Source organism: Chelmon rostratus, chromosome 19 (genome assembly GCF_017976325.1).
Source record: "Chelmon rostratus isolate fCheRos1 chromosome 19, fCheRos1.pri, whole genome shotgun sequence".
Lineage (NCBI taxonomy): Eukaryota > Metazoa > Chordata > Actinopteri > Chaetodontiformes > Chaetodontidae > Chelmon > Chelmon rostratus.
Window position 1 is genome coordinate 5,896,060 of NC_055676.1, and position 27,843 is coordinate 5,923,902.

The 27,843-nt window shown below is 43.3% G+C and overlaps 1 protein-coding gene across 1 annotated transcript in view; it reads right to left on the reverse strand.

Annotated features, from left to right (window-relative positions):
- lpar1 (lysophosphatidic acid receptor 1) overlaps nt 1-18,551 on the reverse strand; it is a 36,011-nt gene extending 17,460 nt beyond the window's left edge. The window contains exons 1-2 of the mRNA XM_041960630.1: nt 18,210-18,551; nt 716-1,471 (exon numbers count right to left, since the gene is read on the reverse strand). Of these exons, the coding sequence (XP_041816564.1) occupies nt 716-1,454 (739 nt within the window). The 5' untranslated portion in view covers nt 1,455-1,471; nt 18,210-18,551. The remainder of the gene's footprint in view (nt 1-715; nt 1,472-18,209) is intronic.
- Nucleotides 18,552-27,843: the final 9,292 nt, after the last annotated feature.

Below are 27,843 nucleotides of genomic sequence, written 5' to 3' on the forward strand. Positions count from 1 at the left end.
GGCCGGTGTGAGATCAGTTCGGGTTGAGCAGACTCCTGATAGTAACATAAATACAGCATGGGATCTCTTAATTTGTCTTCATTTACCTTAAACGTTTTCAGTACACTGCAGTGTGGTGTAGTTGTAAGGCTTTTTGAAACTTTCCCCACCAAACCAGGCCTCTGTGTGGGCATCTGTCACATCTACACTTTCACTTTCTTCAGGAAACAAGGAAAGCGATTTTGCTTACAGTGAAAAATGGAGTGCACTGTATAAAGTCAACACACCACATCTGTCAAAGCGCTGTGGCAGCAGTCTTTCTATCTCTTCCCCTTCCACAACTGAGACAACACTTCCAGCACTTGAACTACTCATATGCACACAATGTCACTGCAGCAGCTCATGCAGAATCACAGCACATAAACGTGACTCGCACAGGGAGAGGGGTTGGCCCAGGTGGTGTATTTGAAGCAGATGCTGTGCTTGCAGCCTCACAGATCACACTCATCATCAAATTCACTGTTCTGCTGCTGCTGTTGACTTCAAATGTCACAACAGAGATATATTACATACACATATAGCAGAGGTACCTCACTCCATAGAGATACAGTATGACAACTAGTAATAGAGAGCTTAAGGGAAGAAGAGCATCTATGCAGCCAGAGTCCTTTGTTAAAAAAAAAGGTAGATAGATAGATAGATAGATAGATAGATAGACATTATATCTCTTCCTTACCCAACACAATCACCACGGTTTTCAGCAGCGACATCATTGTATCTCGGTTGCGTCGTGGTCCCGAGCTGTGCCGGGACATCCTCATGGTCCTCTGGCGCACGTACACAAAGATGTGGGCATATAGCGTCACCATGACAACAAAAGTCACTAGGTTAAACACTGCCCAGAAGACCAGGTAGGAGTTGCTGTAAAGTGGCGCCATGTTGGAGCAGGTCTTAATGCTACAGATGCAGTTCCAGCCCACACTGGGGATGGCCCCCATGACTATGGACATGGTCCAGATTATGACAATCACCACCACCACACGCCGGTTACTCATGCGCGTGTGTAGCTGCATGCGGAACACGGTGATGTGGCGCTCGATGGCGATGGCGAGCAGGTTGGCCACGGACGCCGTCAGGCTGGTGTCGATCAGGCCTTGGCGGAGCAGCCACGTGGAAACGGTCAGGCGCCTCGTGTTCGGCCCCGTGTTGAACATCAAGTAGAAGTAGGCCAGTCCAGCAAAGAAGTCAGCAGCTGCCAGGTTGGCCATCAGGTAGTAGATGGGGAAGTGAAACCTCCTGTTGACGTAGATGGCGATCATCACCAGGAGGTTGGCGAGCATGATGAAGATGCACACGGTGATGCCCAGGCCCATCACCAGCCTGCTGACAGTGTTCCAGTCAGTAGCAAGGTACTTGCCGCTGCCGTTGTAGAAGAAGGCGATGGTCTCGTTGTAGTAGCACTGTTCCTCAGCCATGGTGGCAGTGGTGCTTTCTGAAAGGAGAGAATACATTACATGTTTAAAAAATGTGAAGGTTTGATTGAACAAGCTGATGCTCTGATCTCGCTCGCTCTGATCTCTCAGTATATAGTATATAGTAGAGGTGCTGGAGATTTTATGTGTAAAGCAAGGCTTATTTTTCACACGCACCGGCCTGTAACACTGCTTATCATCCCCAAACAATTCTCACAGATACCAAAAAAAAAAGAAAGAAAGAAAGAAATACCACAGAAAAGCTAGATTTCATCAGTAAATGAATCGTAAAGCCCCCAGCAATTGGATTGGTTTTCTTCAGAACTGTATGGATATCAGCATGTGTGTGTGTGTGTGGGTGTGTGGGTGTGTGGGTGGGTATTAAGCAACAACATTTCCGCATCTGCATTGCAAGGACCTCTCTTAAAGTTCAATAATTTGTATAATTTGTCTATGGTAGCCTATAGGAATCAACAATTAACCATCAACCGACCATTATATGTCAATTAAGGGCTGCTAAATGTTCTCAGAAACAGTATTTGAATGATGTATTTATGTATCTCTGCCTCTTGGCTTAAATTTTCATTTTTCTGAGCACACGTTCTGCTTTGATGCTTCAGTCAAGAATGAGTTAATCCGTACTTTCTGGGCTGTTACGTATATATTCCCCTTTCACAACGTTCAACGTAAAGCAGAGCTTTAGGTAACGTGGTTCTAAGCCGGTTCCCGAAACACAGAAAAATAAAAATCCTCTTTGGATTTCGACTCAACATGATTAGTAGTCACTGTGTGTGTGTGTGTGTGTGTGTGTGTGTGTGTGTGTGTGTGGTGCCCTGCGTATTCCACATACAGAAAACAGCCTTCGTTAGGAAAGGAACAGCAGCTTTATGAGAGCACAAGGTCTAAAAACGATCGTTCGAAACAAAACTTGCATTGTCTACAAGTCACCGTTTGCAGCAGCAATACACAAGGGTGGTGTGTGTGTGTGTGTGTGTGTGTGTCCGCGTGCCTGCATGCTTGCTTGTGTGTTGTGTGTGGTGTGTGTGTGTGTGTGTATCTATGTGTGCTGCGTGAATAAACACCAGTGTGATATGAAGCTCAAACATGTTTTTTCCATCTGTTGGAGTTTTACGAGTGTTCCTGCTAAGAAAACTACGCAGCAACAGCAGCAACATCAGCAACTCTCTCTCTCTCTCTCTCTCTCACACACACACACACACACACACACACATAAACAATGCTCACAGGATCATGTGTGTGCGTAATAAGCTGCAGTCCCGTACAGATGCTGGCTGGTGTCTCTCATACGCCCCTGACCGGAAATAGGACCTCAGGGCTGGAGTAGAGTGGTGTGTGTGTGTGTGTGTGTGTGTGTGCGTCCGGGGGGTGCAGCAACTGCAGAAACAAGAGGGGACGAGGAGGAAGGAGCATTAGACGTTCTGCATCAGAGGCCAGTGTTTTTGTGGAAATCCTCCTCTCTTGATTTACCTTCTCCTCATAAGGCTGTTCAAATCCTCTAAGCCCTCTTTTCCCTCTGCAGCGACACAGCAAACATCTCCGCTCTGCCAAAAACTCAACTGCAAACACTAAGGCTTTTTTTTTTTTTTTTTTCCCTGACTCTTGGACTAATTTGCAACGTTCACCTCTCACAAATTCACATGAAAACCAAGAGACGCTCCTGGGAAATGAGGCGGTGTTGAAAGCTATGAAAGCTATGAAAGCTGAAGTTTGCCAAAAATATTTTTCGGCCCGTGCACCTCCACTGCACAGAGGAGCGCTAAATCTCATCGGTAGCACACTGTTTTGACGGCCGTGATGTACAAGACATGTAACATAATGAAGAGGGTTCGTTTAGACGGTAGCAATAACCCATAATTTAGCTCCTGACTTTGCTTTTGTTCCATAGAACCGCATGCTATAAATTCCCCATTTAGCCCATTTTTAAATCCTAATCTGAGCCAAAAGCAATACCACCCATCAACTGTACAGTAGACTGGCAGTGCACAACATCTTTTTATTCCCAAGGCAAATCGGGTGTGTATTAGGCATGGTAGTGCACCAGTAACAGTATAAAGGAAGCCCTAATCAATTAAATAAACGGTTTTCTGGACAGTGTTTATAGCTCCAGTTTCCTGAGGCGGGCCGATAAGGGACTCCATCTGCAGCCATGTTTGCTTGGAGTGGTTATAAAATGTTGTTTCATTCACTGAAATAACAACGGTACATTCTATTAGCTGTATTGAATTATTGCTAATACTGTAGCGCTGCAGACGAGCCGGATGTGCCTGCTTCATTTCTGCAGGTTGATTTCTGAGGACGAGACATGGAAAGAAATAAACGTTTATAATAGGGACACTTTATTTTCATCTCTATATGTTTTACTGTAGGTTTTTATTTGGTTAATGACCGTGTCAGAATTCTAAGTGCATGTTTATTTTAAATGAGAGGACGCAAAATGTTAAGACTCGACAGGTTCACATTTTCTATGTCTGTAGTGCTCATATGGGCATTGCTTTTGCTTGCTGTGACCATTTGTCCCATTCATACTGGGACATTTATTTGAGAAGTTTATTTGAGACTTCAGCAGTCTGACTTAAATCAAGTGAGAATGATTTTTAATGACAAAACATACTCTATACCTCAACTGCAGCACAGAAACAAAGAACACTGAGAACACTGTGTGTGGAACGAGGACGCTGGATGTTTCAACTGCATGTGTGAACAGCCAGGAACCATTAAAGCAAGAGCAAAAATGTTTCATTGTAGCATGTGAGTACTGTTTTAAGAAAGACTTTAAAACATGCGAAGCTGTCCTTCAAGGAAACTGCTTTTATTGATCAGATAGTACATTTAAAAAAAAAAGATTTCCTCATATTCTTCAAGTCAAGTGATGGGGTCTGAAATTGGCTCTGGAAACAAACTGCTAACTTTGTGATGATGCGCGGAAAGCAGCCGTTTCCTGTTTGTGATGGGTTCGTTCTTTTCCCCTTTGGTGTCTGTGGCGATGTTTTAATTACTTTCCAAAGGACATTATCATTCCCTCGTGTCATTTTGAGGTTTTTAATTGTTACTTATATCCAGAGAAAGCGGCAACTCAGCCATCATAAAAGCAGCGAGCGGAGCGGCTGAGTGACGGCCGCTGCGCTAATGCAGAATAGATCCACGGCGCGGGAGACTCTGCGATAAGTGCCGCCGCAGATGAAAGCCCATCTATTCTATTTGTCATCTGCGGCTTATGGCCATTAAACGTCTGGAGGGAGCAGCCACCGGGGCACCAGATGCCTGAGGCCAGTCGTCAGTACTAGAAAGTGGAGGAAGTGTCAGTGGCCTCTCAGTACACATTCCCAACACTTTCATCAGACCCTTGGAGCCTGCAGAGAGAGATCCTGTCATTGTGTGTGTGTGTGTGTGTGTGTGTGTGTGTGTTTGGTGGGTGGGTCTTGTAAAAGGAAAGATTGAGCAAGAAAGGCAACACAGAAAGAGGGGATTTTAGATTTCTCTGTTCCCACACCTGGGCGTGTGTATGAGCGCTATAAAAGTGAAAGTTTTGAATGACTAAGTTGTTAAAGCATTTTACTGTGTGTGTGTGTGTGTGTGCGTGTGTGTGTGCGTGTGCGTGTGTGTGTGCGAGCTAGAGAGGAAAGTTTAGGAGCGTACAATGTGTTGAACCCCGGGTGTTAAGGACAGGGAACAAAATGCTCTTCATGCTTGTTAGTAATGTGTGATAAAGTCTGGCTGTGAGGAGAGAGAGAGAGAAGAAAGTGTCTTTCGTGTGTGTGAGTGTGTGTGTCTAACAGGCTAAGAAAGGACCACCCTGGAATCTAAGTGAAGTCATAACTCAAGCATTAGCACACATTTAACACACTCACACACACACAATTACAGTATCATATACACTTCTGAAAGACGTGAACCTACTTCTTAATATATTCCTAAATAAACACTGAATTCTTTTTTTCTCTGGCTTCCAAGTTTTGACTCCAGCCGAGGCTCTTCCTCACAGGACGAGATATGTCCACGGTCGCTGAAAGCGGCTGACGCTCAACAACATGACCAGAAGTCCCACTTGCAGCTGCTAAGTGAAGCTCATTACGCCCCCCGATGCATGTTGAAATGAACAAATCTTCAAGATGGGGTGACGAAATGAAGATTTATGGACATGTTATGGAAATCTTCTGAGTGGGTTATGATGGATTATCACTTCACGTTTTGACTTTAGGAGGGCTTGGGTCATTCCACTTGTCTTTTAGATTGATTTCAGATAGATTCTTCTAAATTTTGGCCTAACGATGGTGTTGGGCCAGCTGTTGGGACATCCTCCTCAGAACCTGGGTGAATTTCGAGCATGACTGGTTTACGCTGTCATCATGATGAGAAACTGTCCCCTAACCTTAACGAAGAAGGAAACACACACAGATCTAACCAGAACTTAGCCATAGCCTTGTCACATCATGAAACTGATGTGGAACTAGTAGAATTTTCACTTTTTTCTCGTTTCATGAAAGATATGTTTAAAGAGTGAACGCACTGTGAACCTCAATGATCCTCTCATTTTGTTTTACAGGGTTATAGACATTACAAGTCCTTTCCCCTCTTTCCAAACCCTGCATTTGAGTCTGTCTTTCTGTTTTGCTATCATCGTCCTAACACTCGCTGAGATAAACTGGCCCGGTTCAGTCAAACCAACACCAGAGCAGAAGTTGAATTAAGTGCGCTCTCCGTTTCTCAGCAATCCGTCATCCAACTCTCTGCTTGCCATTGTTAATACAGCCCTGAGAGGAATCAAGCTTTAAGAGAAACACCGCTGAATTTCACGTTTGGCATGTTATTCCTATGCAGAGAGACAGTTTAGTCTGTATTAGATTTATTAATGTGTCTGGCCAATATCTGATATGGGAGCTATTTTCCACAGAAAGCTAATTAAAAGATGAGCTCCGTAATTTTCCAAGGAAAGCGCTCCTCTTGAACTGACGGGACGCCGATCTACAACTCACGTGTGCAAAAGTTTGGATACGAGTTACTTTAGTTGATATCCAAATAAAATTCAGGTTGCTTCTGGTGACTTCCAAAATTGTAAGTGCCCCCCCCTCCTCTGGAATAACCTCCCTGCTGACAGCCTGACTCTGCTGAGGCCTTCACATCCAAACGTGAGGCCGTCAGGCCTGTTGCTGTTACCTCGCCGTGGGTCAGTCTCAGTCTGAAATAATCCATTACGGCCATAAGAGCATGCTGTAAACTCTGCGTCCCTCTAACCGTTGGTTCATTTGTGTCCCACAGGCGCAGCTGTGTGTTAATCTCTCTGTCTTCCTCCTCTCTTTTCGCTCGGACCATCTGCCCTCCTGAGACCTCTCTCTCTTCCCTGCCTGCCGGTGCCTCGCTCCAGATGTTTCGGATCTGGATCGTCGTCCTCCCGGAGATTCAGCCTCTCCTCTTGTCTCTCTCTCTCTCTGTGTTTGTTTCTCTTCCGCTATCTGAGTGAATGGTGTGTTTCAGCTTTGCCTGTTGCGTGTTTGTGCAGGCTGTTCTCTTCCCAGGTCTCCACGGTGGAGATGAGGTCTAGGCACGGGTTTGTTCGAGGACACGTGGAGTTGCTTAATGTCTTTCTGGATCCATACTCTTCATATATGTTTTATGATGATATTATTGTAATGTAACTAAGACATCCACTGCATGTCTGTCCAAGGTTTTTTGGAGAGTTTTTCTTCTCTGAATTGAGGGTAAAGCCCCTTGAGGCAAATCTGTGATGTACAATTGACTTAATTTATCAAATGTAAGAGCTTTGATACTGACATACAGTTCCACAGGGAATAATGATAATTTTCTACGTCCATGGAGAAAAGAATACATCTTCTGGCTTTGGAACTCATCACTTGAAGCTCATTTGAATGTTAAAGTTCAGACATTGTTTTATTGTCCAAGAAACGGCCCCTGCAGTTCATCAGCACGGCATCTCGCAGTTAACTGCTGGCTCCGTTGCTCCGAGCCTCGCAAGAATTACTCATTTTCATAAAAAGTCACGAAGCATCAAAGCGTGATCACACGTCCGCATAAATTATCATACCAAACAGTAACACCATTGTACACATCTGGGGCATGGTGATGATTTTTAAAGCTGTAGAACTATTTTTAGCTGTGCAGAGTGTGATGTGAATGAGTTACGAGTGATGGAGGTAACATGTGCGAGTGATAGAAAGTCTCTTTACTGAGTGTCTGTCGACTCGGCTTTAGAGGGTCCTGCCTGTGTTTATTTTAGTCTTGTACCTCAGATTAGCTAGCTAACAATTACTTATTTGAGGTTAAAAGCATCTCATGTCAAATTCTCATTGTTCATGCATGTTTGCATGCAACTTTTAAGCAAGAAACCTTTCTCAGTTAGAGTAAATCATGTTTTTTTTTTATTTATTGAACCGTGAGCCTGATCCACAAGACATGCAACATGTTCTATTCATTTTGCTTCCATTTCTCCTGCTTTCTTACTCCTCTCTTCCTCCCCCCTCATTCCTTGCTTCCTAAGGTCTCCTTCAACCTCTTCACGCTGTCGATTTCCTCTTTTTTCTCCCGTCTTTTCCACACTACTCCATCCTTAACTTCCCCCCTCTCCTCTTTCCATTTAACCTCTCTGTTATCATCTCCTCTCATCTCTTTTCTTCAGCTTTCCTCTCCCGTCTCCTCCTCTCCACCTCACGCCTCCTCCTCCTCCTCAGCCCCCCTTCTCCTCTTTGCCAGCTCCCCACACAATGTGCCCATTGTTTCAACACTCCCACCCCAGAAAGCAGAGAAACGGGACTTCTACAACCCAGAATACACACAAACACTCACACACATAGGCTTTCATTCTTTCAACTTTCTCTTTAACATCGTACACACACACACACATGCGCACACACCCTCACTCTCACACATACTCTCAAACAGTTGCAGCGGAGCAGCAAAGCGCAGCACAAGGGTGGGATTGAGAGCTGGTGCTGAGTCATGTGTGACTGCGGCTGTGATGGGCTGACTCACGGGTCGTCAGTGGATGATACCCCCGCATCCACTTCAGCGCATCCATCTCAGCACACAAAGCCCCAAGATGACACATGTTCAGTCATAACATTTGATGGCCGAGAATAAAACATGATTAGTCTTGTAAAGTAGACTATATTCGACTCAATAGAATGAAATGGAATCGAATATTATAGATTAGATGTGATCTAACAAACTATGTCATGCTTTATTTGAACAGAGCATAATAGAATATTTTATTCAATAGAATAGAATAGAATAGAATATATAGAATCTTACAGACAGCCCCTGTTTGACCTGACTTGAGATGCATAGAAGACTAAACTGTATTTGACTTGGCTCTACTCAACTAGAACAGAATATAACTGGTCTAACAAACTGGACCATATTTGAATAGAATAGAATAGAATAGAATAGAATAGAATAGAATAGAATTAGGGGAATCAGTCGACAATACAAGTACTTCTGGAGAATTTACTCTTATAATAGAAAATATATAGGGAGGGGGAGGAGTTAAATTTACACACAGCTCTACAGACATAAGCTGAGTGGGTGTCACAGTGGCTTCTGGTCTGTGCAAAGCCACTGAAAGCAATGTTTTATTTCTAAATAACAGCCAGAATCATAAATAACATATAAAAGCCACTTTAATTTGGCTATAAATTCTTTCAGGGATCATAGCTTGGATAAGTCTAGTGACAACCGAAATCCAGCTCATGGGTTATTATCTGCGGAGCGGCGCATAACACACCCTTTCATTTAGCAAATGTCCATCTAATCAGCTCCTTTGCTTTAAGGTCTTTCTGGTATGATCTGTTCCACATGTTTTGGTACGGCAGGTTTTCAGGCTAAATGGCATGAAAAAATATAACCATGAAATTATTGCTTGAAAAGCCCTCAGACACACAGCTCACAGCAGCTTAGGATGTATGACAGAAATGGATGGTGTGCACACCACTTCACAAAACTAGTGGCATTTGTGCAGAGTGCTAGCACAAAAATGTACAGTGCACACTGTATTTGCACTTGGGTCCAACATGGGTGAACACTTGGTCAGCAGAACCAGGTCACGTGCATATCTCATTGTGATTGATCTTTCAGTGTTATTTTGGTGTTCTTTAAGTACTTCTGGATCATTTAAGATATTCAGCAGTTTTAGGTGGTATGACATAAATACAGTCACCAAACATCTCCAAACATTGACCAATGAGTGCGTGCAGATAAACAGCCTCTACCACATGTGTCAGGTTCCTCTGCAGTTTATTGTTGGGTGTGTTCAGTCATCCTCTAATGAAATCACACTATTCCACTGATTACATCACCGCAGCAGATGCAATACGGGATTGCGTCAGTGCGGTCTGCAGAGATTTCAGGGTTTGACTCAAAAGCGTTCTTCAAATTTATCACTGGCTGCTCTGGACTGTCAAAACTACTAATGCTGTGCACTGAGTGAAAATAAATGCCTGCATGCATGTACATTACTGAAATTAAATTTGAAAAGCTTGTGTACAATGTGGATTAGACCTCAAAAATATTCCCATGCAAAGAAATTACAAAACAATGACACAGCAGAACTAAAATTACAGTCACAGTCTCCCCTTCTGTTCCTGAGTTGTGCTGTTGAATAATGGCCAGAAAAGTGTTTTTGCAGAACTTTGTAACGTCATAGTGAAGCTGATCTTTGGCCTTCTGGATATAAAATGTCATCACTTCATCATTTTACCCTGTGAGACATTTATGTGAAACTTTGTCATAATTAGCGTATGAATTCTTGAGTTATGGCCGAAAAGGTGTTTCACGAGGTCAGAGTAAACTTGAGCTTTGACCCCTCAAAATCAAATCAGTTCATCTTCGAGTCTAAGTGGACATTTGTGCCAGATGTAGTGAAATTCCCTCAGTGTGTTCCTGAGATATTGCGTTCACAAGAACAGTATGGACGGACGGAAAGACGGACAACCCGAAAGGAGGAGGCATAAATATTCTGCAGTACAGCACAGTCTGTAAGTATTTGCATCAGTATTGTTTTGGCTCTTTTTCAGCACATTACATTTAAAATAAACGAGTGTTTACAAAATTAAAGTGCTGACTTCAGCTTTGAGCTGGACAGTCTCCACATCCAGGTTGGCTGACTTGTTTTTTTATATAGTTCCTAAATTCCCAATTTTAGGACAACGCAGCGGGACAATATTTTTAAACACACATGCGAGACAACCAAGGAGTTTTTATGGCCAAACAGTGGAATGTTCTTCGCTGGCCAAACCAGTCACCTGACCTCAGTCCAACTGCACATGTCTGACTTACTGACGAGCAGACTGAAGGCCAAAATCGAGCAAGCAAGCATTTATCTTGCACCTCTGACAACAGCAGTTACCTCATGCTTCACTGAAAGAAGGAAAGAGAAATAAGAAGAGATGCGTTGGCTGGAGAGTATTAAGACCACGTCATTATTTGCAGCTTAAAATGGATCGACAATTAATTGCTATGATTTGAAAATCTTTTCAAATCTACTAGAAATCTCTCATGAACACAAAGCATTCAGAGCTTTTACTCGATGCTTTGTAGAAGCCCTTTTGGCAGCAGTCACAGCTTCAAGTCTTCTTAGGAAAGTCTCCGCAAGCTTTGAGCATTTGGGCCGTTTCTTTCATTCCTCCTGGAAAATCCTTTCAGGCACAGTCAGCAGAATGCGGCGCGTTTGTGAAGTGCCAGGTGTCTCCACAAACGCTTTATATTGTTCAAGTCCTGGCTTCACCATTCAGTGGCATTCAGAGACTTATCCTGACGCCACTCCGGCGTTGTCTTGTCTGGATGCTTCAGGCTGTTGTCATGTCAGGTGAACATTTGCCCCAGCGAGTTTACTTCAAGGACCTTTGAGTATTTGGCCGCGTTTTATCCCACCAGGGGGATGAATGTTATTGAATACTTATGTAACTGAGAGATCTGGTTTATTGACTTCTAGTAAGTTTGCAGAACACATGCTTTCACTTTGTCACTATAGGTTTTTTTATTGTGGACTGATGGCCAAAAAAGTATATTTAATACATTTAAAACACAGTTACGTGTGAAAAAAAATGCCAAATATTGCATTATGTATGTTGTTGACTGACTCGCCACAGGAAATTCTTTCTGAAATGTAACATCTGGGAAAAGCAGGTGTTTTTATTAACAGTAATAGTTTGGTCCAAGAATGTAAGCATCAGCACAGAACTCTGCATCACATTTGATTCTCTTCACTTCCTGTACATCTGTATTTTAGTAAGTTGTTTACCTTGATGACATGTTGGAGGTTGGAGTCAGCCATTGAGAGCCTGTCGCCTGCAGGCCTTTTTGCAGCTCACCATGACTGCTCCAGTTTGTACAATTCTTCTCTGTAATATCTAAAACCAGTGGCCAAGCAGTGCAGAGTGTGTCTATATCTGGTTGCTTAGACCTGCTAATGAAGCTCCACTAAATTGGTGACAAACACATTCAATCTCCTGCAACTTCTACAAGCGCCCCGCGGGTGATGAAGCCGAGACCCACTGAAAGATTCCGTAAGTACTGCCTGCCTGGCTATTTAGCTGCATGTGTGCACATTTCAGTGTTTGGAAAAGGGAGCTACTCACTCAGTTTTGTAACACCTTCTGAGTGTTGTAACAGTGTAATGACCTCCTGTAATGAATTAAAGGGGTATTCTTAAAATACAGCTGAGTTCAAAAATAACTTCCTCATTCTTGCAGATTTTGGTTCCGCTTTCTGTCTTTCCTATTACTGACTTGAGACTTTACATGATCTGAACGCACAACTCCCTCACACACGCACACACACACAAACAGAGAGACAACAGGATGAAGAGTCGCAAGGAGGGAATTTAATGGTGACGGCAGCAGGGAAACAAAGAGGGATTGAGGGAGGGCCGCTGCATGTTGTGGTTTTTTTATCACAATCTGATGCGGTCCAGTGCCCGCCAGCGCGAGCCGCTGAAATTGCGTAATTTTAAACGCCGCGGTCACTCTGACTCTGCGTGGCTCATTGATGCCTCGCTCATGATGTGACCAACAGCTGATTTTTTTAAATTTTGGTCACTCTGACCAACATCCTTTTGTCTAGCATGTGGTGCTCAACAGGTACGCTGAGACCTTGAAAGCAGACTAGTGGGCAGGTGAGCATGTGCCTGTCTGCTTTTCTCTCTTTCTGTCTGTCTGTTATGTCTTTCTCGTCATCTGACTGTGGTGGTGTCATGTGGTTCCTGCACTCATTACATTGCATTATTCTATATATTATTTTTGCTGTTATTATTGTTATCATTATATATTAGTTATTGTATTATTGTTATTGCATTATATTATTATTATTATACATTATATATATATATATATATATATATATATATATATATATATATATATAAATTAAACATTTTATGGAATTACATTACATTATAGTATTGTATTATATTATAATATATGACATTATTTATTTATCCATTAAACTAGACTACTGGGTTCATCTTGGGTTTACTGCACCTTACTGGCTCCCAACCAGTATACTTAATGCTACCGCATACATACTACCTCAATATATAACACAAGTCCACAGTTTACTGTTGTCTTGCACTGTGTTGTTGCACTTCTGTGTATTCATATTGTATGTCATGTATGCTGTACTGTGACTGATAATCTATACAACTTATAATTCATGTGAAACTGAATTTCTCGCCCAACACACAGTAACCACATTTTAAGATAATCATGTCAAAAGTGTCTTCTATCCTAAACTGCACTCTTTGTGCATCACACACGGCACAATGGCAGTAGTGTCCTCAAACTGATAAGAAGAGCTTCCTCTCAAAACCAACGTTTATTTTTACATCAACTGAGATAAAAAAAAAAAAAAAGAAGGACGGGGAAGTTTGAAGAGGAACTTTGCGACAACATTATTGCCTCCTTGTGCATAAGTAGAACATACAGCTACTGTTTGGTCTGAGAGCCAAAACAGTCTCCAGTACTTTATCCTGATCTATACCATGGTCACCACTAACCCCCCACAGGCCTGTCCAAACTTAAATGAATGGGTGACTTTTAACACAGCGTCTCTTTTTGTGGCTGTGACAAGCAAGATAATACACACACAGTGTCCTGATAAAGAAATAACAGACTGCGTGGTGGAGCTGACACTCCGTTTTGTCCAATGCAATTCTGTATTATCCGACCAGGAAGCACTTTATAAAAGACATGACTTTCCTCTACCAAAATGGAAGTGGCCATTATTCCCGCCGACAGCAATAACGTCCACTCTGATCTGGTCTACTTAGATGACAATCACATTGGGTGCATTTTTAGTAGTTCAGGCCACTACCTCTAAGTTGATTCCATTAGGTCTGAAGCACCGGAGGGCAGCTCATGCTGTTGACTCAGTAGGTCGACTGTGCAAGTGGGTTATTGGACACATATTTACACTTATTGTTTATGACGGGAGCAAAGGAGGAAGCCAGGTGACGTACAGTATAACCCTGATTCCAAAACAGCTGGGACGCTGTGTAAAACGGGTGGAGTGGGGCGGGTGTGTGGGTCGAACCATCCGAGGACTTTCACTCAGGAGACTGCTGTTTCAGTCCCATTTGAAACCGAAAGTCAACGCTGACTTATTTTAACTTAACTTAAGTTACATGCGTAACACTCTTATTTTAGCCTACAACCTTTTCCTAACTAACCAAGTAGTTTTGGGGCCTTCACCTAAACAGACACCAACTTTTTCACAATGAAAACGCTGTGAGGTCGAAGGTACAACAAAGGTGGCTGGTACTCTATAAAAAAATGAGCACCGCTTTATGGTTCTTTGACCACTCAGATGTATTTAATATCACAGAACGTGATGTTTTTGCAATGACATAAACAGAAGACAACAAGCATAAATGGTGCAGTTGAAGTCTGAGGAAAGCTGTCAGTCTGTCACTGCTGCTGTTTGACTGCCGCTGATCCGGAGTAGCCTGCTTTCACCCGAGCGATTGTGTGCTACTCTAACAATCCCCACGTCACAGCAAACCAGAAGTGTGATCAGGACCAGCGGCGGCTGTGGTGTGTCATGCTTTTTCGGATGTGATCAACTTAATCATGATCAGCAGCTGTGTAACTTAAGAAATAGTGGTCTAACCACAGGTTCACATATGAGCTGGCACTGAAACTGAAAAAGAAACATTGGCGACCTTTTCCCACAGAAATGATGCAGGGTTAATGCATTAGAAGATACATACAGAAGTGCATGAAAGTCAAAATAAATCTTTGTAACTGTTGCATCTTTTATGTCCTCATACCTGTTTGAATGGGTCGGACTCTTGCTTGAATCCTCAGATGGGTCTGAAGTAAATTTAATTTGTGCCACAGCAGCGCGCAAACTGTGAGTGTAACTGTGTTACCTGCGTGAATGTGGAAACAATCTGGACGCTGGGAGGAAGAATGGGTGGAATGCAGGTCCTTAGACGAGGGGGAGGAGAAATCGTGCTTTCACTAATCACAACACAGATGGTTCAAGGACCCTTTCTTTTGACGGATGTCAGAGCTCATGTTGGGAAACGTAAAACAGTCATCTTCGGGGGAGGCCATGAGTCTTTGCAGAGGGAGTTTTGTTTGGTTTAAGCAAGAAGGTCGGAGGTTAGAAGCATCAATTCACCCCTTCCCAATTCACTTTGCTTTTCAGCATCTGAGAGGTTTTGGAACAATGTTCGGATGAGCCTGTTCTTGTAATCGTGTCAAATCTAGAACTTTAAGGATGAATAGCCTGCGCTGTTTCACTGGTTACTGAGGGAAGCACTGAGCTCCTGTGAACTATCCTGTCAACAGATTTGATGCACTGTAGTGTCATATCCAGGGTGACACAGTATGATTATCCACTGAAAACATATATATGCATGCAAAGGCAGTCATAATGCAACAACGATACAACATTTTGATTTTTTACTCTCTGCTATCTCTTTGCTGTTCTCCAAATAGTTTTTCTGTCTCAGTCTCTTCCTGTCATCTGCTTTCATCGCTATCTCTCACTTATCTCCTCCTCCCCTCTGCAGTAGCTTTGACTGTCATAAAATGCAGCATGATATGTGTTTAGATATGGGTCACTAAGGATGTTAGTAATGTGAAAGTGAAAATACAGTTAATACTTGCAGCAAGAATGATACAACCCTAAAGATGTGTGTAAAACGATTAAGAGCTTCCCACATTTCAACAGAAAAAAAAAAAGTCAACAAATGCGCCTCAATAGGAAACATTATTTTGAGAAGCTTGAAAGCCACTGACCTAATCTACCTACAGGGGTGTAAATGCCTCTCACACTCCACTATAGCATCAAAGACCCCCTGAGGTTTGTGGCAGTGGGTGGTAGGTAAACAGTGTTCTTGCTATCCCCTGTGAATACACTAGTGCACACATTCGCAGACACACACACACACCATTTCAGCCCCAGATCAGGATTAATTAGGTAACATCAAAAGGACGACATGTAGGGAGCACATGGCGTTTTTACAGCAGACCTTTATAATCAGCTACAAGGAAAGATGAATGAGTCACTTTGTTCTGTTATCACATATCTTGGGGGCCTGTTGAAATGTAGGCAAAAAGGCCTGGAATTACCCAAAATGTGGACATGGTCATCCGGGCATTTCTTTTTTAAGATGCTCATCTGTCTTAAAGGACAACTGTGTAGGGGTTAGTGGCATCTAGTGGCGAGGTTGCAGATAGCAACCAACTGAATACCCCTCCACTTTCCCCTCCCTTTCCAAGCATGTAGGAGAATGTATGGTGGCCTTCACTTCAATGTAAAAACACAGAAAGGCCCTCTCTAGAGCCAGCATTTGGTTTGTCTATTCTGGGCTACTGTAGAAATTGTATTTCTCTTAATATTAGTTTTATTAGTAATTCTTCCCACTGTCTCCCCACAGTTTGGAGTGAGCAATTACCTGTGCACGGCAGTTTCCATTGTTACTAACTCTACATAGCGAGGGTTAAGAGAGATAGCTCGTTTGTGTTGCGCTTTGATTCGCGTAGGCATGAAAAGTACTTGCATGCATAAAGGTGCAGTACCAGCAGGGGGCGATAGACATAGTATAGGGGTGGAGGTAGGGGGGACTTTCAGTAGTTTTGGTGCCTGAACCAAACCAAACTGCAAACACCACCTGCAGTGTTTCTCATCAAGCTTCACTTTTAAAGTCTAACTGGACGTTGCCTTTTTATTATTGCTCAGTAGGCTGCGAAATTAGAATGTGTTGCTTTGGCATCAAATTCAGTCTGCGAAGGTGACAAATACATTGTTGTCATATATACATATATTGTTGTCAAGTGAAAATTTTGACCTGACCTGCTTTACAGGAAGTGTTAAGAGTCTCCACAGAGTTTAGAAACTCTTCTCTGGGGACACAAATACCAAGTTACAAAGCAGCCTTATTGAGATACTCTGCTTTGGGCTAAAATGTTGGACAGCTTCATTGACTTGACTTGTTAGACACAAAAAAAGTGTCTGACATCTTCTTCTGTAAGAGTCACTGTGCACCACACAGAGCTCATGTGGCCTGTGAACCCCCTCCTTTAACACACACAACTAATAGCTTCAATTACACCATAAACTTTGCAGCAATGTATATAGTTACTGCTAAACTCCTCTGATCAAGCTCTTCATGTGCATTTTTCAGGTGAATAAAAAATCTGAGCTATTTGCATGATTTTTCCTGGTTTCACTCACTCCAGAACAACAGAGAGCAGCTGGCCGGAACCTGAACTAGATGCAGGACTGAGGATCGATGTTATATGCTGAAATATTGTCACCACTTTTGCCATTTTGCAGTCCAACTATGGAGAAACAAACGACGTGTTTGTATTTCTGTCACAGAGGGGCACTAAGAAACCACCACCCAGGCACATCAGATCTGAGTTATCTATCTCCATCCAGGTGACGCTGGTTAACATTGTCACCCAGGATTGCTGATCCTGTTGCAGTGGAAGGACCCGGAATCATCGGTTTATCATCAGTGTTGCATTTTTCAGCCAGAAGTGCAGATAGTTCATCAAACTGTTGTTGTGTTTAAAAGGCCTGACTCCAGGGTGCAGCTTGGTGTGTTCAGACAGCATCAAGGCGCATAGTTTGGGAAGATGCCAACACAAGAAATGTTTGAGGACTATCAGAATACCCGCTTCATCATGTTAGAGCACCTGCAAGTGCTGACACTGACAACACCCCTGTTTCCTGGATGGCGGAAAAGTTAAGGGGTTACATACGGGAGAGAGGAGGAGGAGGAGGTGAGGAGGAGGACTTTCAATGAAGGGACCTAAAAGAAAATTCCAAACACACTCTCTGACTGAGGATCAGCGTGGAAAATCAACACAGATGTCAAGCTTCTACTCCCAGACCCAACGCCCGCTTGTTTTCTTTCCCGCTTACTCCCTTCCACAAATATTGTTGCAGTCCCGGTCCCTGATAAAGAGCCCCACTCCGGCGCAACGAGTCCTGGTTCCAGCCGCGTCCCCCGTCCTCAGGCGCACTACGAGCGTCACCTCGAAATAACGGTGCGCACAGCGGATCCGGACATCTGCTGATGCCATCAGAGCATTTATCTGAACCGGACGCTTTCCAGCCACGTCTACGTGGCAGGTATATTTTGATTATGCAAAGATGCCCACACCATGCATGCACAAGAAGACGCGCTTATGTAAGCCAGATGGGGAAAAAAATATCTTTATGTTCTATTTCTGAGGATTCATTCAAGGAGCAGGGTGAGATATGAATACTTACAGTGTCTTCTGTTCCAGTGAGAGCAGTAGGTAGGTAGTTTAGCTTACTCCCCGACTGGTTCCTGGATGTCCGACCCAAGTTTGATCCGGGGAGCCTGAAATTCCACCAACAGACAACTCCTAGAGACTCTGCCTGCGCAACTCTGGTGTCAAAGTCGCAGCGGTGTAGCGCAAGACTCCAAATCCAATACACAGCCAGGTAACCCTTTCATTTTATGTCCGTGGAGAAAAGGAATAACTCCTCCGATCTTTCCCCCTACCAGCGTGTCCCTGTGTCTGAAGCTGTTTTATTAATGTTTTTTTCCCCAAGATGAAGTCGCCTTGATGCTCTCTGCTGCGTCTCCGTGCCTCTCTGCGCTGGCGCGACGGCTCCGCCAAGCTCTCTCTCTCTCTCTCCCTCCCTCTCTCTCTCTCTCTCTCTCTCACTGACCGCCTGCCACACACACTCTGCAGGAGAGGACCTTTGTCTGCACATGACGTCAGTCTCACACACACACACACACACACACACACAGGCAGAGACTCGAGCTGAAAAAAAGGCCAATTTGAAATGAAAGTTGCTGGCATTTTATTTTACTTGTTGAAACTTTGTTTTTCTTCTTCAAAAGGTGTAACAGCTTTTCACTGCGAATCACCAAAGCTGATGATTTTTCTTGAGTAAGCTGCATTATCTTGAAACTTTTGGATTTTTAAAATCTGAACACAGGTGAAACTTGATTTGCAACAAGTGCATTTAATTCACCCAAATGGCGTTTTCCCTCTTTTCTTTGGAAAAATAAAATGATATTTTCTGGTGTAAATGTCCTGTTGCCAGAGCCATTTCTCGTAGCGTTCGCAGCTGAGAGTGTTCTTTTTCCCTGAGAGCCTAATTGGAAACACATTTTTTTTTTTTTGTCTCAGTAACTTGTTAAGAGAGAGACAGGAAGGGAGAGAGGGGTGGAGTGAAGCAGAGAGAAAAAGAGAGCGTGAGACTGACACTGAGGGAATCAAAGACATATTGTATTCCTTACCAATTAACCTTCCACAGAATATAGGCTGTTGGAAATATTTCCTCCTGTCTGCCGGTGCTGGTGTCCAAGAGGAGTTCAATCCTTTCTGCTGTGACGGTCTCGGCGTATGAGAAAGTATTTGGCAGGGACGGTCATGTCTGCCAACGTTACACCATCTGTGAGCACTTAGTGAGGTGTTTGTAGTAAACCAACCACCGCGGCTGCGGCATGAAATGAAGTGTCAAAGCCACGATGCATTTAACAATATCGCGTTGCTCATTTGTCTCATTAAGTTGAATATGTCAACTGCATTGAATGTTATTTAGGACCAAGCAAGACACAGTGATGTATGTGACCCATACACCAGCACTTATGTATGATTCAGGAGAGCAGCTTTTAAAGCTGAGACGACTTGACGTTAGCTCAAAAAAGGCCTGATCGAGCGTTTTTGGAGGGTCAGGCCCAGCATTTGATTGTTTTATCCCAAGCAGAGCTGAACCAATCAAAGAAAGATAATCAGCAACTATTTTGATTGATATTATTTTAAACCAAAAATGCCAAGCATGCACTCACTTCCAGCTTGACATTTGCCAGGATTTTCTGCTTTTTTTGTCTTGTGTGATACTAAACATCTTTAGTTTTTTTTAATGTTGGTAGGACAAAATAAGACATTTGATGACGTCCCCTTGGGCTTTAGGGCTTTTTTCCTGATATTTTATAGACCAAATGCTAAATTGATTAATCAAATGTTATAGCTGAAGAATTATGCATCTAGGACGCCTCATGAGAAACTGTGACTACAACAGAACTGACACAACTCAGACTTTTTTTTTTTAATCGACAACATCTCTAGTGTCATGGTTGTTGACATTCCCGATTCCTTGACGTCAGGTCTCTGGACCTCCTTTATGAGACAGAGACAAGTGAATGAAGTTTTTTTTTTTACAGGTGACATGTGATAATTAGTCTTATCAGAAAGTCTGTGGTGCTTGGCCTCTGCAGGGAGATTTGTAATGGAGGGGCATCGCCCTGAGCAGCAGCAAGATTAATCCCCCTGAAGTCCAGACTCTGGTGGTGGCTGAGGAGTCTGCTGATGACTCTGATGAAAAGATGAAGCTGAAGAATCTGAAGATTGGCAGTGATGGGGAAGTGGAGGGGCGTGTATAACAGCTGCATGAACAAACTAAGGCAAAGAGAGTCTCATGTGTAAAAAGACAGCAGTGAGATGAAAGTGTGTCACTGTGCTATTGGATGAATGTGACCAGCTGATGACAACAGCTGATATCTCAATTGTCAGCCAGGCAATGCCAGGAAATACATTATGAGCGAGTATATGTTGATTGAATGAAGGATGGTATGAGAGAAAAACTAAATTTGTCTTAGCTTCATTTGTTATTGTCTTCCAAAACAACAAATGTAGCATATTCTGATCTGATATTCTGAGCCGTATCAGCAGGGTGACATCTCAAAACCCTTTTGATTTCTACAAAAATTCAAAAGGATCATTTTTAATCCGCCACTGCAATAAATGAGGTCTAAGTAAGCTACCTGGCTAAACCTGGTGTGTAAGGTGTTTCCACCTGTCAAAGGTTGCTCCAAACAAATAGGGGGCAGCTTCTCACCAGAGTAACCACTAACTGCTGCTTGCTGTACTCTATGGCTGTAGCTACTTGCTGCAGCTAGTGGGCCTTTTAGCTGAGTGCTTGGAGCACTTGGGGAGTGTCGGTGTTTACACCGTGGACAACGGAGCCGGGTTCAGCAGCCTCTCAGTGCGCACGGCCGGATCAGGACTGAACGCAGCCAACAACAACAGCTCAGACCAGGACTCTGACTCGGAGACACGGCAGGCGGGAACAGGAGAGGAGCGGCAGGAAGGTCGGGCATCATCAGCAACGGTTCGTACATCCAACTCGGTGAATTAAGGGTTTGCTTCAACCAAACCGCAGCTGTTGATTGTTGTAACAGTGGAAAGGCGAGACGGTTTGGTTAGTTTTATTTTGTTTCTGTCAAGTCTGAATGAAGTGTGTTTTACGATGAGGTTACTTGGAAATCAGCATTTCCTTTCTTGAAATTTTAGGTTTATTTCTTTTATGTAATGGTCTAAAAAATCTTGTGAAATGTAGCAAACTCGCTGCAGCAAACTCATAGCAAACTATGGACATCCTATCGTCCTAATCCCCAAGAGGTTTTGTCAGCCTTTCCTCAGTCATGATTCACATGGCCACTAAAGGTCCTTGTCAGGTAAATGAGAACGCAGGTTGTTTCAGGCCTTTAAATGACCAGTGCTGCTGTTGCTCCTTGAAGGACGGTCTCATAATGTGGACAAAGTGCCCGGCATACTTGAGGACGGTGAAGGAATGAGTAGAACCACACGGAACCCAGCAATGGGGAAATCTGTTTGCCTTGAGTGTTTTGTCAAAATACTTGCCTGACCGCTACGCTGCATTTGTGCTCTTGTTGTGATAGAAGCGCCTCTATTTCACACAAGCCTAACAGACCAAATTTAAACCGTGGTGACCCACAACAGAAAGCAAACATCTACCAGTCGGCCAAAGGAGAAGCCCACCTACGGTACAAGAAGGAGGACTCACATGGCTGCAGGCAGATGTAAGCTTGTTTGTGTATGTGCTGTTTTTATGCGACGACCGTAAAACTGTTCCCTACTTTGAAGATGGACTTGTTGTTTATTCTGCAACTACTGTACAACCGAAGCATAAATTAAGGCAAGCTGAAAAAAAAATCAAGCACAGAAACCATATTGAAACTTATTGTATCAGCTTTGTTCGTGTCTGGTATTTCTTACAGGCTTCTTCTACTGCTTTTTCTCATTTTATGCTAATGAACAAGCTTGTAGAAATCTTTTCACAGAGGCTGTTTCTCAGTAAAAGCAACGCAGGCTTTTTTACATATCTATAAGTGTCATGTACCAGCTAGTCCAAGGACAAAGAAATCTGTCCGTCCACTGTGGATTATCAGGTTTGAGACATGGCTGCTACTCTCCACAACACCAGGCAGGACGCAGAGAATTTAATTCAGCGTTTTTGTCACTGTCAGACTCATTGCGAGTTGATCTTGATGATGTCAAAATAGAAGAAAAATAGACGATTGCCAATAGGTGAGCGTTAACAGAAGCCTTGTTCTACTTGGCAGTAAGACTTTGTTTTTAAGTCTTGTCACCCTGCCCGTGAAAGTATCTGCGTGCAGGAAGAAACGCTTGGAAGGATGTAAGCAAGGTCCTTGCATGTGGTTCCCGTCACTATTTTGGCATGGATGAGGTCTGGACTGGACTCCTGAGAATCATCTTTTATGTCAAATACCGTGGTACACATGCTTTTTCTTCTCAGTCTTCACCTAAATCACCTTCTTCTGATCCTCTGGGTCATCTCTTTAATCTTCTTCGTCATGCTTCCGTGTTTCTGTGCCAGTGCTCTTCTGTTCTGTTGCTCCTGGCAGGTGAAAACACACAGCGGGTGAATGACTGTAATTCAGTGCTTCACGATCCCAAGGTCTCAAAAGCAATGCTTGGAGAATGTTACGTTTTTTTGATTGTTTAGCATGAAAAATGACGCCCAGTCAGTGCTGGCCAGCTAGTTTGTCATGAATGAGCAACGCTATTACAGTCAGCACCTTGCAGTGTGCACACACTGTGTGGTTTTAGGTTCTTATCGGGACCACCTTGTCAAATGTATATGTTCAACCTGTGGCTTTTCTTCTCTTTTCTGCCTCAATAAGAAAATGAATTTACTTAATTTATTTTAACACATGTATCATAGTCACCAGGTAGTTCTGTAAGCAGAGTTGTTTTCAGTGTGTTACACCCACATGCTGGTGCAGCATCTGGTAGCATTTACTGATGTGTTTGTAGTAAACCAACCAACATAATTGTAGGAATGGAAGAGCAGAGATTAGAAAACTGTCTCAAACTCGTATTCCTTGCAAGCATTCCATGTTATCACCTCGATCATTTCTCAGTTCTGTCATGCCACATTATTATGGCTTATATTGTTATTGCTGATACCAATATCAAAAAAACTTTGATGATCCCTTGACTTTTTGCCCAGTGCCATCATCAGGTCCAAATCTATCAATACTTTTGGAGTTTGCATTCCCATCACTGTGAGCTGTACTTTGTGTTCAGTGCTAATTAGCAAATGTTTGCATGCTAAGATGCTAACAAACTACCATGGTGACCATCGCAAATCACCTGCTTAACATCAGCATGTGAACATTGTTATTGTGAGCATGTTAGCATGCTGATGTTAGCATTCAGTTAGCATTCATTCAATACTAAAGCGTCCTACGTAATAACTCTATAGCACTATTGTATTTACCTAATGCAAACTCGGTTAAAGGTTTGGTATATAGTCTCTCTTGCCTTTAAAAGTTCTGTGGCCACATCCTGCTGCATGTGACCTCTAGATAAAGGAGACTTTACACTTTGAATCTGTGTAGCAACGGCCCTGTCCTTAAGCATGAACTCTACTACTGATCAACACCAGCTCTATCTCCAAGCACAAATTTCATTTTAGATTTTATATCACCACCACGTCGGCAGTCAATCAGGTGACTGAGCGAGGCAGAAAGAAGGAGTTAGGGGGTCTGGACACAAGACAGCAGAGAGGAGAGGGAATCAAATGGGTTTCAGAGGAGAGTTAAATTTCAGTAGTGCAGCCAGGGAGTGAAAGACAGCAAGGGGTTAGGTAGGGTGAAATAGAGGAAATGGAAGAAAAAAGAAGGTGGGGGTCTGGGGGGGGTACATAAACAGCCTGGGGGCAGGGAGATGAATTACATCGCAAAGTAAACAGAAGTAATAGGCAGGAACGTAAAAAGAGGTGATTATGAGCTACTATTGATGTAGATACAATAAGCTTGGAAATTGAATGCCATCATTTGAAAATAAGCGGTAGAATAAAAGAAAAATGAAATGCTCGTGCAAAGAAAGTGCCAGACGAGAGAATAAATGCCAGTTAGGCATAACACAACGCCACTGCCACCATCTCAAATGCAGTAACAGTTTGTGATCTCATGCAGAATTTCAAATTACAGTTTACTGCGCAGTGCTTTACTGCTCTTCATAACTGCTTCATTGAGCAGCTGATCACTTTGACCTCCTGTCCACAGGAAGGGACTCTGCTCGTAAGTGATGAATTAAGTGCATCAAAAATACATAAATATATATATAAATAAATTTCCCCTTCGCCAAATTATGCAGACTACAATGCCACTTCCTCTTTCCTCCCCCCTTCTCTTTTATTCTGCTCTGGTGTTTGTGTGTGTGCTCCGGCCAGCATCGCTCAGTCTCTCGTCTCGCTCTGTTATTGTCAGAGCAGAAAAGAGTTATGAGACGGAGATGACAGATTAGCCATGGTGACTTCCTTTGTATCAGGTGGTGATACGTGGTAATGGCTTCTCTCTGTCGATGGCCGCTATCAGTGATGAAGTGTTTCTCTTTGGAACGGACTCCTGTAGAGTGGTTTACAGCCTCCCGTGCTCAATGTTGTCGTCACTGCCAGGCTGTCACTGTAAAAAGGAATAAAAGCAAAACAAGGTTAACTGCAATGTACAGTTAAGTTTGATTAAATTGAGGGTGAATTTTTGGATGTTACAAGACAAGTTCAGCATGTTGGGGAAATCAATCTGGTGGAGAGTTAGGAGAAGATCGATGCCACTCTCATGTCTGTCTGTTATCTTAGCTTAGCATAAAGCTAAACACACACAAACACAGAGAGAGAGTGAGAGAGAGACAGTGTCCACAACTGTTCCTGTCGCTGCAATATGCCCATAATGGCCTTAATGAAATTTTTATCAGCAGAAAAGACAACATGACCAGACGAACAAATGTTTTTCTCTCCCACAAGTGGACCACACCTTCAGCTCTCATCCGTCATGTGTATAACTCGTGTGCGTGCTCACGCACTCTGCAACCAGGTAAGCAAACACAGGGTCGCACGGCCACTCACAGAGAGAAGGAGGCAATCAGGCAAGTAAGCGTGTGTGAATGCACACACGCGCAAACACAGATGCAAACACACACCTTCAAGCACACACGTGCACACGCGTAGTACGTGACAGCTGTTTGTTATTGAGTCTGGGAGGTCAGTCAGGTCTGGTGTTTGTAGTGGCTCAGACTCTCACTGTGGCATCAGGGTCAGTTTACTGGTGTGTGTGTGTGAGTGTTTGAGAAAGAACATGTCCCTTGTAATGTAGATTAATTTGAAACTGTATCTATTTTGGGTTTTTTTTTCAACATTTTGGGAAACATTAACTTTCTTGCCAACATATAGGTGAGAAGATCGATGCCGCTTTCATTTGTTCCATTAAATTGAAGCTACGGCCAGGACACACTATCTTAGCTTAGCATAAAGCCTGGAAACAAGGTGAAACAGCTAGCTTGGCTCCATCCAGAGGATAAAAAAGCCCATCTACCTTGAAAGTTAGGACTACTTCTTAGCTTGTAGCAGTGACTTCCTGGAGCCTTGGCTGCTGTCACTGCCAACTTCTGTTATGCTAAGCTAAGCTAATCATCTCCTGGGTGCAGCTTCATATTTCACACTCATATAAGAAGGTGGTGTCAATCTTCTCAACCACTCTCAACAAGAAAGTAAAGCATCAAGCTATTCTTTCAGGTGCTCTCCCAATCAGTTTTCTTTTCAAATGTAATGTGACAAAATGCAGCTAATTCTGCAGGTAACATCCCCTTTAATTTTCTATCTTTTATCTGGGCATCCAAACAGGACATGTGCATGTGGAAATGCAACAATCATCCACACTGTATTGTACTGTGTATTGTTGCAAAGGTTGCAGTCTGCAGCTTTATGCCAGGATTCTTCCCTGGCCTCCAACAGATAAGACCATATTGACCTAAGATGTCAATCATGCCATCACAGCTGGTACATTTGTGCTATTGTGGACCTTCTAATTAAAAGCAGGTCAAGCGCTATGCTAGGATGCTAATGTAGCCCCCACCAGAGCATTGCGGCATGGAAAAGCCATTACAGCTGACAGAAAGGCCTTTTATTTGGAGAACTAAGCTCAGGTTCACATCAGGAACCAATTATCTTCAACTGCCTTCCTCAGAAAGCAGCTGAGGAACCCCCCACCTCTACCTTCTTCTGTGTCCACCCCCCACTTCTCTCCTCCTCTCTCCCTCCATCCCCTCACCCACCTCTCTCTATGGCTCTACCCCTCCTTTTCCTTCCTTTACTCTTCCCTCTCTCTTTCTCCTTCTCCATTGCTGGCACCTCACTCTTTAGCTAACCCACCTTTTCCTTCCTGTCTCCCTCTCTATCTGCTTTCACTCTTCTCTCCCCCACCCTTTCCTGCCAACTACAGCTTACTTTTATATTTTTCCCCAACTTTCCCACTTTTTCCAAAGTTCTCAGTAACCCATTCCTCTCGTAACCTTTCCTTGCCCCCATGCCCGGCTCTTTCTACACCCCACCGATGTTTCTTTTTCTAATCCCTCCCCTTGTTATCATCCCTTCCCGCTCCCTCTGGCACTCAACAAGTTCCTCCTGTCTCCTTTTTCTAATTCTTGTCTCTTCTTACATGTAAGCAAAAAATTTTGGGGGCTGCACTAAGCAGAATTTTAATGTAAAAATATAATCTCAAAAACTCTGCAATACTATACTATGAAATGTTGAGGATTACACTGACATGTAACACTGTAAGGTCATTTTTTAAATAAAGTTCAAATACAGTGCTGTTGCACTATTCACTATTCATTCATCACACAATATGTCTTCATTCCATACGATGTCACACAGATTGCAAGAAAGATCTTATTATACTCATCTTGCACAACGGGATATACGCAAAAACCTTGAGTAAACAGATTCGTTCTTAGGTGGCATACCGTACGCATAGGGTGATGTTGTACACATTTGTGAATTTCCAGATTGTAGTCCTGCACCAGCAGAGCCCATCGCATTAGACGTTGGTTATGGCTTTTGGGATGTGCAATGCTCCGGCTTCTTTTCAGAGGCTAGTTAACCAGGTCTTGTCAGGTGTGACTAACTGCAATGCATATTTAGATGATCTCATTGTTTACACCCCGACATGGGAGGAACACGTTGACGTCTTGAGGCAGGTATTTTCCCGCTTAGCTCAGGCCTCCCTCACCATCAATTTAGCAAAATGTGAATTTGCTAAGGCCACTGTTACATATTTGGGTAGGCAGGTAGGACAGGGACAGGTCTGTCCTGTGGAAGCCAAAGTGGCGGCGATTAAGGAGTATCCGACCCCCACTGCCGGCCGTGAGCTGCGCCGATTTCTAGGAATGGTAGGGTATTATCGCAATTTTTGCAGCAACTTTTCTTCTGTTGTTCACCCTCTCACTACTCTGCTTAGTCCTAAAGTGGCCTATGAGTGGACCCTGAATGCACTTTGACAGCGCAAAATCACTCCTTTGCCACGCTCCTGTGCTTGCTGCTCCGGATCCATCCCGAACATTTAAGCTGGAAATAGATGCCAGTGCTGTAGGTGCTGGTGCTGTGCTCCTGCACGAAGATGATCAAGGGTTTGATCATCCAGTCTGTTACTTTTCATGCAAATTTAATAGACATCGGGTAAAGTATTCAACAATCGAAAAGGAGACTCTGTTACTTTTGTTTGCACTGCAACACTTTGAGGTGTATGTTGGATCCA